The sequence below is a fragment of the Macrobrachium rosenbergii genome, chromosome 12 (assembly GCF_040412425.1).
Source record: "Macrobrachium rosenbergii isolate ZJJX-2024 chromosome 12, ASM4041242v1, whole genome shotgun sequence".
In the NCBI taxonomy this organism is placed as follows: Eukaryota; Metazoa; Arthropoda; class Malacostraca; order Decapoda; family Palaemonidae; genus Macrobrachium; species Macrobrachium rosenbergii.
The window spans coordinates 14,062,266-14,075,331 of NC_089752.1; the positions used below are offsets into that span (position 1 = coordinate 14,062,266).

The following is a 13,066-nucleotide window of genomic DNA, read 5'->3' on the forward strand; positions in this document are numbered from 1 at the left end:
TGGAATTTCTGAGGACAATTGGGAATGGTTCTAGTTACCTGGTAGAGGGCGCTCAGGTATGGCCACCTGACCATCTATCGGCGATTGCCGCGAATTTTGAATTTCTGCCGTCTTGTATGACAATCGGCAGGATAAAGCTATATATATGTAACTACCAGGTAAGTATATTTAAAAACTTATTTTATAATGAAAATACCATTTTAATCAATTTATCTCTGTGGATCAAAGAGATTTATTTCTTCATTTTTGTACAGTTTCTTTTAATATTTGATTGGGTACATCTTTGTTTACAGGTATGTTCTTCTGTCAGTTCAGAATATGAATTACTTTATTTCAAACTGTGTCAAGTTCTTGAGGATAGCAGAGGCTGTCTTTCAGGAGAATGAGAAAATGGCACCCAGTGGTTTATGTATCACAAGGAATGTCTGTGTTGCTTCCCCAGGTTCTTGGACTGGTTTCCTTTCTCTTTTAATGCCTATACATTTTACCATTTAAACAAACCATTCAGTTTCTTTGGGCGCTTGATGAATTACAATGATATTTATGACAAATCAGTAAAGTATCCACAGGACAAACCTGGGGAGCTGATAATTCCACCATTATTCTTACTGTCTTCAAAAACTTTTACTGTATTGTGTTACTGGAAATTTATGAATTAGCATCTATTTTAGATGAAAAGATGATCTTTTCATAATTTTTTTGTTCACAGGCAATGTATTTATGTCATGTCCAAACATCACAAGGAGGATAAATGGTTGACCCCCTACCCTCCTAGTTGTATAGGGACATAAGACTTTATGGCATACTGTAATGTAGGTAGTAAATAGGTAGCCCATTGTTGTATTTTTCCCATTGGCATGTAAACAAAAAGACTGAGATGTAAATGTAAGTTATAGAGTCTCATCTTGAATTAGTAACACTTGTTTGACCCAAACTTGATGAATAGCCCATGTGTTTCATGATTTGCTAGTCTTACAGAGAACTGATATCTTGTCTGTCATGCTAGAATGGTCTAAACTTTAAGAAAAGGTCTTTATATGTTTTTAATTCAAACTCAATTATGAAACACAAAGTATACCATTGCTTTATAATAACAACTTTATTCTGAATTGCAAGTTTTTGTTTGCACTGAGAATTGCATCAGTCATCATGCATTAAGATTATTAAAGACATTTAGCTCCAAGATTTTTTAACATTTAAGCAAAGGCATATTAAAACATGTAATCTCAATGTATAATTTCTGTGTTAGTTTGCCCTGGATTTGACAAGACATTTACGAAGCTCTACAAGATTACTGGGGAAACAGGTTGAAATGTAATAGTTCCTTACACAGCCATTAAAAGAAATGAGGATTCCATGACTGGAAATGTTGATGGGAAACATATAGTTAATAATATCTTTGTACTCTCAATTTGACTTTTGCAAATGGATTGACCTCATGAGTTTAACACTAGCATTCAGTAATTCACCATAAAGTCCCATATTTTGTATCTCATATCATGGTAATAAAATATGGTCATTTGTTCAACTGATAAGAAACCCTGCTGATAAATGTTTAGTGTGGTCTGGAACCATGGTGTCAAGGCGTTTTTCTTTATCATGCCAGGCTTATCTTGTAACGAACTGGGCCATTTTGAAGAGAGTAGAAAAATGGTCTACCTGAGCCAAACTTTTAATGACAGGTATATTTTGTTAACATAACAAAAGGTACATAATTTTTCTTATTAATAAAGTGCAAATTAAAGTGCACTTCAGCTGTGTATTTACTAAGCTAGCAGAGTTTACACTTTTGGTGCGATAAAGGCCTGAGGTGTAGGAAGGCTATACCACTGGAGTTACTATGAACACCCCAAATTTGGTTTTACTTCCCCATTTCCAGATTTGATGATATACATCAGCCATCAGGATTTCTCTTAATCTGGCCAAACAGAGAAAATATCATCATTATTATTATTGCATATATGGCTGTCTGAATGAAACCATTTGCATTTTAATTCATGTTTTGACATTAAAGAGCCTCATATACAGACTTGACTTAATATTCATACACTGCTCAAATTGAGAGCAGTGCTGACACTATATCAAAGAAACAACCTTGAAAAAATAAAAGATCCCATATAGTGCACACTGTCTTCTGTTCCTGATTGTGGATGTTATGCATGACTGTCTGGGTTCTTGAGCATGGAGTTCTTTGTATTCGGTTTTTGGCTTTGAAACAGCCATTCAGATTTTTAAGAATTGTTTTGTTTTCTGATATTTTTCTTTAAAAAGTATTTCTGCAAATCACTTTGTTAAAACATATAAAGAGAATGGAAAAGTTCATTTATTTTTTAACTCATTGAGCTAACAAAAGCACTGAAAAGGATCCCTTGTCTATTATTTGGTTATGCCTGGAATAAACTTTTGAATCTTGTCAGTTGTCAACTCTGACATTTGATGTCTTCAGAACCAAAGGGTTCATTTCCTTGGCAGCAGGGTTCAAAGTGGTCATAAAGATTAAAAAAAAAGAGCCACATCTTTTGGCAATGTTGCATTCAAAATATGTTGACAAAAGGCTTAAGACATGCACTGGCAAAAAATTGTCTAAAATAATTTTGATGTATGATCACTGAAGAATGCAGGTCATGGGTGTTTCTGTCTATGTAATAAGATCTTTCCAATGAATAGTAGCCTTATTCTGCTCAAGCTAGAAACCATTGTTTTCGTTATTTTACAATATTCAGAATCCATTCAATATGGGCCTTCTTCCAACTATAATGGTACAGCCCTTCCTAACAATTGTAATTCGTGGTGCAGTGGCTTTGATTTTCCTCCTGTACCTTGTTGCCATCCAGCCCTGTGTTTTGCTTTTATTCTATATTAAATATACCTGCTTTAAAATCCTCCTTATAAAGTGGATAACCTAAAAATTCAGACATGAGAAGACACTAGTCTTAAAGACATGTTTCAAAAGTAATATTCTGTAATGTAGATGTCAGATGTTCAATCAGTTATTCCCAGTGCTGTAGTGACACTCAGAGCAGTAACTCAGGGTTCATTTGTAAAGCTGGAAAAGCACCAGGGGGTACTGTCTGATAGCTAATGTCAAAGCTTTGATTATGAAAAAATTTGTTATCTAACTTAGGAAAGGCCATATTATATATTCTGGTGTCAACAGGTAATATCTTTGTTGACTCAATTGACAAGGTCAGAATGAGTACAGTATTCTAAATTGACCAAAAAAAAAAAACGATCAAAGTGGTAAAAGGCATATGTTTTAGCAGAATGCATTTTACCTGCATGAACTTCATCAGATCATCTTGTTTTTTCAATCTTATTTAGGATAAGTCTTGGTTTCATGGCAAATATCATTTCAGTAATTCAGAATACATTGGATCTAATCTTATTAAATCGAAGGTGTGGATCAGGAAAATGCTATGACATCCAGTTTGTAGCCACTTGTTTTCTTTATAATTATAACTAGTGGACTTAAACAACAATTGGTCGTATTCTTGGGTTGATAGAGCTGTCTTGAGGTCATTTGTTCCTAGGAGCAATGTGTAAAAAAGGAACTAAGAGCTTATTCTGAATCAAAGGTTTGTTTATCCAGCGTGGCAGGAAGATGGATGGTGAACACTAGGAGATCAAAAACTATCCAAACAGTATAAAGTAGGAAGAATTAAATACTGTAAATATTTTTATGACTGACACATCTTAAAAACATTACATGATAAATAGTTATCTCAGGACCACTTCCACAAAAAACAGTCAACCAGCAGTAACTCAATTTCAACATGAATGGTTTTGCTGAAACATTTATTAGAGATTTCCATGTGGAAAAATTTTAATGCTGAAGGGTGAGTGAGAAGATCCAGTTTGAGTATATCTATTAATGTTGGTTTACACTGAGAAATGGGCAGAAACAGTGAGAACTGCAGCCCATCAAACCACTCATCATGAAAAAGGCTACCAATGGTGTTTCAGATACACAACAGCTACTAGAACAGGCACCAATGTCGGTGCCATTTTGAGGTTCTTTAACTGGAAAGATGCATGTGAAGTTGTCAAGGATGGAGTTTTATTTATCATTTGCCAATACAAGTGCCAAAGTTACAACCTGCTCACATAGACCACTTAGAACTGACAACCTTAGTATATGGCATATTGCTGGGCAGGCTGATGCAAATGGGTGCCCTATAACATTTTAGTAGTGAGTTTATTTTATTTACCATGTTGGTTGTAGCGCTCTCATCGATCAAGGCATCATTGCCCCAGGCCTTGGCAAGCAATTTGTATTTATTAACTGGACTGGAGACTCAAAAACCGATTTACGGTAAAATTTTATTGTAGTGCTCTAACTAACCCTGTTGTAACCTTTGCCTACTTGTACAATATAAGATTACATAAAGAAATAGAATATACCACTAGACATTATACTTAAAAAATTGATAATGAATCTACATTACATTACAGTACTATGTTAACAAATGTTTGAGTACTATCACCCAATTACTCCATTTTCTAAAGTTAGTACTTACATATGATTTGACTTCAAACCGGCTGGTCTTGTAACGTAGGTTTTAATGTTCAGGGTGTTTTTCACTTGTGGCGTCTTTACCTATTGATGAGTAAGTCTAGTTTATTTTCTTGGTATGAGACTTCTTACCTGGTGAAAATCTTATGTTTTGATACCATCATGTACAGCATGATGTTGATCCAATTATTTTTTGTTTTGAATTATGTCTGGGCAGCTCATTATGTTGTTTTTATGTTTGCATTTTATGTTGCATAGTACAGTATTGTAAATACTGTGATAGCACTGTTGCTGGTTTTTGCAAGAAATAAGGAATGTATATTTCATAAAAAAATCAACAAAAGGGCCAAGGTTAAACAATTCAATACAGGTTGTAAAGCTTCTAGTACATGTAGAGTTGAACTGGAGGCTCCTTGTGGTTCTTATCTAATTTTGGGACATCAAACTCCTATGGGTATTGTGTAACTTGAGAGTAATTGTAGGAGTTGGTGCCTGTCCATGGAGTTTATTAGGTGCTCCAAATATGGAAAGACCCATTAGTTGCAGGGGACTTTGCTAACTCTTTTATCCATTTAAATTAACTTGTGGGAAAAATTTAATTTTTTCCATTTTGTTTAGGATGGTTTTAAGTTTTTGAGTAGTCTGCCATATCATTTTGATTCCTTTTTGACCAAAGAACCTCTCTCCCCCCAAACTTACAATCATTGGTAAGTTCCATTCATACAGTTTACTTCCCCACAACAGTTTTCAATTGAGCAGTAAACTTGGGTTGAGGCATTTCATGCTTTACCTTCCAAAACATGACCATCATTTTCAAAGTATTTACATCCCATTTATGGGTGTGCTAATTTTGAGATACTTTCTTGGAAACCCATGAGGTCAGACAGTGTTGGTCTGTCATTTATTCTGTTTTTTGGGATGAATTTCTTGACCTCCCTGTGTGCATTTTGTCCTAGATTTTCATTTTATTTCTGTACTAACAAAGTCAAAGTTGACATCAAATGTCAACCCTGAAAGTTGTCTGTTTTGTAATGTAAAGTAAAGCAGTAAAATGAGTCTGAAATTTAACAGCTAAGTGTGATTGAGCACCAACATATAATACTGTCTGTAGTGTCACACAAGGCAAAATGTCCTCTGGTTTTCTGTAGGATGTATGACATTCATCATAAACTTTGCTGCTCTGACATCTTCAATGTCTAGTAATTTAGTTTAGCACTTTCTTCTTTGGAGGCAGTTAGAAGTAAACTCTGCCTCAATGCTGTACAAATTTTTGTGAAATCTGGCTTTTTCACTGGACTTCTGTTCTCCTTTGAATGTGGATAAAATGATGAATGAAATTTCAATTGTTGTAATGTGTACTTTGTTATTGAGCAAACCAAACATGTCCTTCAACTCAAAAGCAAATTTCCACCTGTAAAAAGAAACAAGATTTACTGGAGTCTTTCATCATATGTTTAGATAAAGTATTCACTGATGCTGGGTAAGTATTTAAAAGTACCTTTGATTATAAATTTTTCCCCCAGTTTTTGTTAAAACCCATGAGCATCAGCACTCATAACATAACCAGTTTTATGTTAAAGGGAATAAAAAGATGGCTATGAATGCCCTTTCATTCCTTTTTGCTGTACCTCCTTTCATATTCTCTCTCTTTGTTACTTTCCTCAACCCTCTTCTAACAATTGTCTCATGGATGGGCAAGTTGCAGTAAAGTTTTCCATTCATTCTGAGAGCTTTACTCTCAATTTAGTTTTATGACAAATGAATGCTGTCATGAGGTGGGATTAATTGCAGCACAGTGAAGTTTAGCTTGGTATTGCTGTAAACCTTCAGTCTGCATGCCACTTTTAAAACAGTAAGGGAGACCTAATGCTAGTATCCATGTAAAGTCCCCTGAACTGGAGAAAGGTCGACTTTTTAGGCTCTTGTTTTAAAAATCAATCATAAAGGAAGACATTTTAATGACTATTGTTTTATGGGGCTTTTCATAAAAACTTTTTCCCTACCTTCTTTGGAAGTTGAATTAGTGACCATTGCAAGGCCTTTTTGCTGCAGACTTTTGCAAAACACTCCCTAACGATTTCCAAGTTTTGTGATGTTTTTCTAATAATTTATTTTTATTTCGGTAAGAATTTTTTTTACATGCTCAAGAAACCATTACAATTGTTTGTTGTAAAATATTGCACTAAACATTTTCTGAGATTGGGAATGCAGTTACTTTTGGAAGGTAAGATTTTCTCTAATATTTCTATAAATTTTCTTAATAAAATTTTTTTATAACTGACATCATATCATAACAGATAAGAACTAAAAGCCAACAGCAGTCCCTGAGGTATAATTTATGAGCAAATAAACAAAAAAACATTTGCTCTTCAAGTTAAAAACAATACTGTTTTTTGAGACGTCCTTTCCTTCACCTGCTTCATTAAACTTTGTTGCCACTCTTCATGTATGATTGGCAAATTTCATGGCATAAGAAATAAAAAAAATAAAATACTTTGATTTTGTTTATTCTTTTGTACTCCACAGAAGATCCTTGTAAATTGACATTTGACTGACAGATTCGATCAGTGACCTATCATCATTGTTTTAAGTGATTACTTATTTTAGCCAAGAAAGACTCCATTAATCCTCATATTTTTGGCAGGTCCATGACTGAACTGCTGTATGTTTTTATCACCCAGTAGAAACAATTCAAGTTTTTAAAGAGCTGTCCCAGTAGATATCTGCTTATCTATGAGAACAAAATTAGCAAATTGGAAATAAATTATTTTTTCTTTCTTAGATGACTTTTAAAATCCCTATAACCAGAAATGCAGCTGGTGAACCAGTGTACCATTTTGGTTGTTTAAATTTCAAGCAACCAGTTGTCTTAGTTTCAACAATAGACTTTATCCACCTAATACAGTATTCAATAAATGATTTAGGTCTTAACCTGATACTGTAGTTTCATGTCTTGTTACTGCATACCCAAGTACAGTACTTTCCTAGCAGATTGATTTACATTCCAGGTGTGAATTCAAATCAAGATTGTGGAATCTGTTTGTGACATTCAGATGCTCAACTTGTTCATTGACAGTAAACCTGCCCGCTGTTGAACAGCTTTAGTGCTTTTAATTTCAGCTTTGTGATGAAAACATTACAAATGCCCTGAACAGCTATTCCTGGCTTTAACGTTCCTGAGCCTCTTTTCCTTTTAAATCTTTTGAAATATTTAGGTTGCATGACTGGCAACTGAGGATGTCCAAGTGTATTTGTAGATATCTTGATAATGGGGAGAGGAAAAAAATACCTTCAACTGAAAGATTATTTGGAGCACAACTAGTAAATTGTACCTTATTTTCTTTTGCATTCAGTCTCAGGCCTCCCAAATTATAAATTTTTTTTGTACTGCAATACTGTCTACAGTATGGTCAGCGGTTAAGATTATTGAAAATATGAGTATTTTCTTCTTCAGATTTAGGTTTGAATCCACATTATATAAAGTGGTATAAATTTTATGACCAGGTTGAAAATAGCTATTCCAGCCAGAATTTTTTTTACCATATCTAAAACCCCTGTTGTCTTTAATAAATGGTAAGCTTTATAGAATAAGGCGCCTGATAGTAAAGTGTTGGAGCAGAATAAACTTATTCTGGGGGTTGTGGGATTACAGTATAACAAGTATAGTCTTGGAAAGTTTTTCTCCACTTATTAAATATTTAAGAACAATTTGTGAGATGATTTTTTTATACAAGTAACTTACCCAGTAATTACATAGCTATTAGTTTTTTAACCAGCAGCTCAAAATTTGAAATCTCTGGTCTGCTAGTTTGTTCTACCCATGGCGACATGCCTTCCTGGTCTGGACTTTTGGGTGTAAGAGAAGGTACAACATAGCAAGAGCTTCAATTTGTTTTTGCTGGCTGTGGTTGAAGGACTGTAGTTTACGTCATTATGCCACTATGTCTCAGAGATCGCCCTCCTAGTCTCCCCTGGGAAGACAACTTTTCTACAGGCTTTTGTACTGAATATCGCATCTCTGACCTTGCAGAAAAAAGAACACTGCACCAATCACTCAATCAAAGATAGACGCCAGGATTCACCAGCTATTCCTCCCAGATCTTTCGTCTGTCTTTTGCAACCTCCTCCATTTTGGAGCTGCCTGTTTGATCCTAGATTAGGTAAAAGAACTTATATCCGACCAGTCAGCTTCCATCAAGAAGTCCTCTTCAAAGTCTTACACCAAGAAATGAAAGCATAGTCCTCTGTATTCCCTAGGAGAGCGGATCCTTCACACAACTTTTGGGAACGCAAGACCCAGGAAAAAAATGAGCATAATCTTGATAGGGTCTGTCCTGAAGGAGGGCTAACAAGGTAAATGTCCTCTTTGAACATTCCTCCTTAACCTGCAAGCCTGCTGAATTGACAGGCCACTTCCAGGCTCAAGAGATTTGCTGCTAACTTCTTGGCTAGAGGTGAAGTCCCTGTTCAGGAAGAGGCATCAGAGCTAGTAGAGATTCTACAACCAGGCCGATGTCTCTAACAGCTCCGCAAGTGTTCATCAGAGTTCTTGGACACCTCTAGCAAAATGGCTGAGCATTTTATGGGGATAAAGATCTCACCATATCTCAGATGACTGGCTACTGCATTCTCTTGTGGCAGTGCCGCATCACATTCCTGGACAAAGGCTCTTCTTGGCTCAGGAATTACCTATCAATCAAAAATCCTTCCCTGATGCCTGTCAGAGATAACCTAGGGTTTTTCCAGTCCCAAGAGAATAGAAAGGCATTCCAACAGTGTAAAGAATTTCCAAATCTAAACTGTTGCTCGCGATCAGTGGATGAGTCTTCTAGGTACCCCTCATCCAATGGAAAATTGTTACTCTGAAAGACTCCTCACTGAGACTCTCTCCAGTTCTTCCCTCAGAGCCAGCTGGAACAGGGAAAAAGTCTCACTTAGGTCTTGACTTCCGACAACAACGGAAATCAAAGGACTTCTAAGAGGAATTCAGATCTATCAGAAAGGAAATTCTCTTCATCTGATCCTTGCCAAGAGCTTTTCTAGACGCCCTTAACCCAGGTTGGGGGAAGCTTCTCATTAAAAGAAGTTCAGGAACCTGGTCCCAGGAACAGCATAAACTGGCACATCAGCATAAAGGAATTACAGGTGATATTTCTGGGGCCTAAGAAAGCCACCAGAAATACGGGGGAGGACAGTGCAGTGCATTCAGACAACATGATGGCACTGGCTATACATCAAGAAACAAGGGAGGAACCCACCTTTTTCTCCCTGTACCATGGCAAGGACATTCTTCGGTTGCACCAGAATGAAACCAAGTGATAACGCATTTTATTCTAGAAGACTCAACGTTCTTGCAGACAAATTGAGTCGTCAAAGACAGGTCCTCTCCACAGAATGGACATTAGACCTGTTGGTTTGTCTGATCTGTGGGAAGCTTTGGGGGAAAACCAATGATAGATTTGTTCACATCCTCCAGAAATCACTGACTTCCTCTCTCTTCTGCTCACCAGTTCCAGATCCCTGGCATGGGCTGCATCGATGCAATGTCACAGGATTGGTCCAACAAAGACCTGTATGCCTTTCCCCCATTCGGTTTAGTGGAGGCAAGCTCATCAACAAATTCGGTCTCATAAAAGCCATCCATGATCTTGATAGCCCCCTTCTAGCCAACAAGAGAGTGGTTCCAGACCTACTAGAACTTCTTTGCAGATCTCCAAGAATATGCCACAGAAGCAATAACTCAGGCAACCTCACTTCCGTCGGTTCCACCAAAACCTGTCGCTCTGACCTTAACAGGGTCAAACTGTTAGTGATTGCCCAAAAGAAGGATTCTTTCAAGAGCTGCTGCAGACGCACTGAGAAGTGTAGAAGACACTTTCAGATAATGTCTACCAGGCAAATGGTCCATCTTCAGTCCTGGTGTAGACAAAAAAATGTGTCCTCTTCTAAGACCTCTGTAGCAAATAGCTGACTTTTCTCCCTGTTCCACGTTCCACTAAAGGACTTTCTATCTCTACCATTAAAGGATATAGAGCTATGTTTAGCTCAGTTTTCCACCATAAAGGAATGGACTTATCGGGTTAAACCAGGATTTGTCCGACCTGATTAAGCTCCCCTTTGACACCGCAAAGCCTAAAGAAACCTTGCTGTCGTGGAACTTAGATGTGGTCCTTAAGTGGCTTTCCAGTCATGTTTTGAACCCATGCAATCTATCTCTTTAAGGGATCTAACTAGAAAGACACTTTTTCTGGTCGCCTTGGCCACCGCTAAGAGGTCCTGTGAAATCCATGCTTTAGACAGAAAAATAGGATTTTCTCAGGGGAGGGCAGTTTGCTCCTTTTCCCTAGACTTTCTGGCTAAGAACGAATCACCATCAAATCCATGGCCTTGTTCTATTATGATCAAGAACTTGTCCGAGATAGTGGGTCCATCTGAAGAAGAAAGAACTCTCTGTCCAGTTAGGGCCCTTAAAGTTTTATCTTCACAGAACGAAGGACATTTGTGGTACTTCAAGAAACCTTTGGTGTTCCGTGAAATATCCCTCTAGACCCCTGCCTAAGAATGCCCTGGCATTTTTCTGAGGAATCTGATTTCAGAAGCACATTCCATGGTGAGCGAAGACTCTCTCATCTTCAAAGATAAAACCCACGAGATAAGAGCAGTCGCTAAGTCTTTGGCGTTTAGTTAAATCTATCCCTTACCGCCAATTGTACAAGTTAATGCTTTTGAAGTGCATATATTATTTAATGGATATCGAGAGACGACTTTACGATTAATGCAGTACCTGGGTCCGTTTTTTACGTGGCTGGAGTGGTGTTAGGGCGAAAACGCAGAAAGCAAATGTCCTTCTTCAATCTCTTTGCCTTGCCTAGGGTGTTGAGTTTTGGGGAGTATGGGAGTACTATGTACTTGGAGTACCCTCCATTCTTTTTGTTTTATTGTTGGGTATTGGTGCTTTTAATTTGATTTTTGGAGGTTTGGTGACTATTTACTGTGGTACTGCACCCTGGGCAGGGGCATGTTGTTGTACTTTGCTAGCCATCAGAATTTAGTCCAATGCTACAAAGCATCCACTGTATTAGTAGGCCCTCAAGGCTTTACCACCTTGCCTCTACTGGATAAGATGAGCACCAACCAGAGGCAGTATCTTAGTGTAGCAGCTCTCTTATCAGGAAAGGTTAAATAACACTGATTCAGTGTTAGCAAATTTCTATTCTCAAACTCATTACTATTAATAATGTTTTGGGGTAGATATGTCCAACATTCCCACCTCCATTCAATGTGGGAATCAGCTATGTAATTACTGGGTAAGTTACTTATATAAAAATGACATTTTTGTAATAAAGTTTTATATATACTTACCCAGTAATTAGATAATTGGAGCCCAACTGCCTTCCCTCACTTGGACATAAGGGCATAAACAAATTGAAGCTCTTTGCTATGTTGTACCTTCTCTTACATGTGGAAGTGGGCGGGGCATGTCACCATAACCATAAACTAGCGGACCCCAATTTCAAAATTTTGAGCTGCCGTTTAAAAGAAACTAATAGCTATGTAATTACTGGGTAAGTATATATAAAACTTTATTTTATTATAAAAATGTCATGTTTTTTTTATAGAGAATTGGTAAAACATTCTAATGATATTAATACTTTACCTATATTAATCTTAGGGGGACAAGTTCCTTTGTATATCAAGTAGCCATGTACAACTGGTAGCCCACCTCTTCACACACTCAAAATAGAAATTGTCATTCCTGGAGTTACTTAGTTTAGACTTTGTCCCTCATCCTACTTCTGTTATTTTTGACTCATTTGGCCTATAAAGATTCTTAACCTGTCACCTAAAGAGGTTGGTATATAGCTCCTTCATGATTAATCCTCTCCTTGTTTTTCCTTCCTCATCTTTTTCTTGGTTTCCTTGGCCCTGGGCTAATGCATTATGTGTCTGTCTCATTGACCTATGCCAGAAAATAGTACGGTACAGTGTTCCAGTTAAGAATCTTGGTATTTTGTGGTTGCTTTTTCATTCCACTCCATTTCTCTGTTGGTGGGAGTGTAGCAACAGCTTAATAATGGTGCAGTCCAGTGGATATGATTCTATCAGGAATACCTGGTATGCTTCTCTTTCTCTTAGTTAAGGGACCTTTCCGTACAAGCAGTTTTGATTACCATTCCTTCTCTGCTCAAAAGAGTGGGAGCTGTTGATCTGTTTCCCCAAAACTACCTTAAACGTAATGTAATTAGATTACTGTTCAGGGGTTCCTTTTCCTTTTCTTTTGATGTGCATTTTACTGAAAGTAGCTTCTTTAATTTTGTTGTGAGATGGAATTGTTTTTGTATCTTTACTTTCTTTTGCTACTCTCTTTATAAAATTCTCTTTAGCTCTGATTACTATTGAAAAGATTGTGTGAAGATTATAATGAAGAATTGATAAGCCTTATTGTGTGGACTAATTCTTTGTAGAATTATCAGCCTTTTTTACAGCAGCAAGTTATTTAAGTCATTTTAAGTTCATTTTTATAAATATAAATCAAGCAGCAACTATCACTTT

The 13,066-nt window shown here is 36.8% G+C and overlaps 1 protein-coding gene across 1 annotated transcript in view; it reads left to right on the forward strand.

Annotated features, from left to right (window-relative positions):
- Positions 1–13,066, forward strand: part of LOC136844409 (sodium-coupled monocarboxylate transporter 1-like) — an 85,287-nt gene that overhangs the window by 56,591 nt on the left and 15,630 nt on the right. The window contains exon 12 of the mRNA XM_067113569.1: positions 3,727–4,080. Within this exon, the coding sequence (XP_066969670.1) occupies positions 3,727–3,761 (35 nt within the window). The 3' untranslated portion in view covers positions 3,762–4,080. The remainder of the gene's footprint in view (positions 1–3,726; positions 4,081–13,066) is intronic.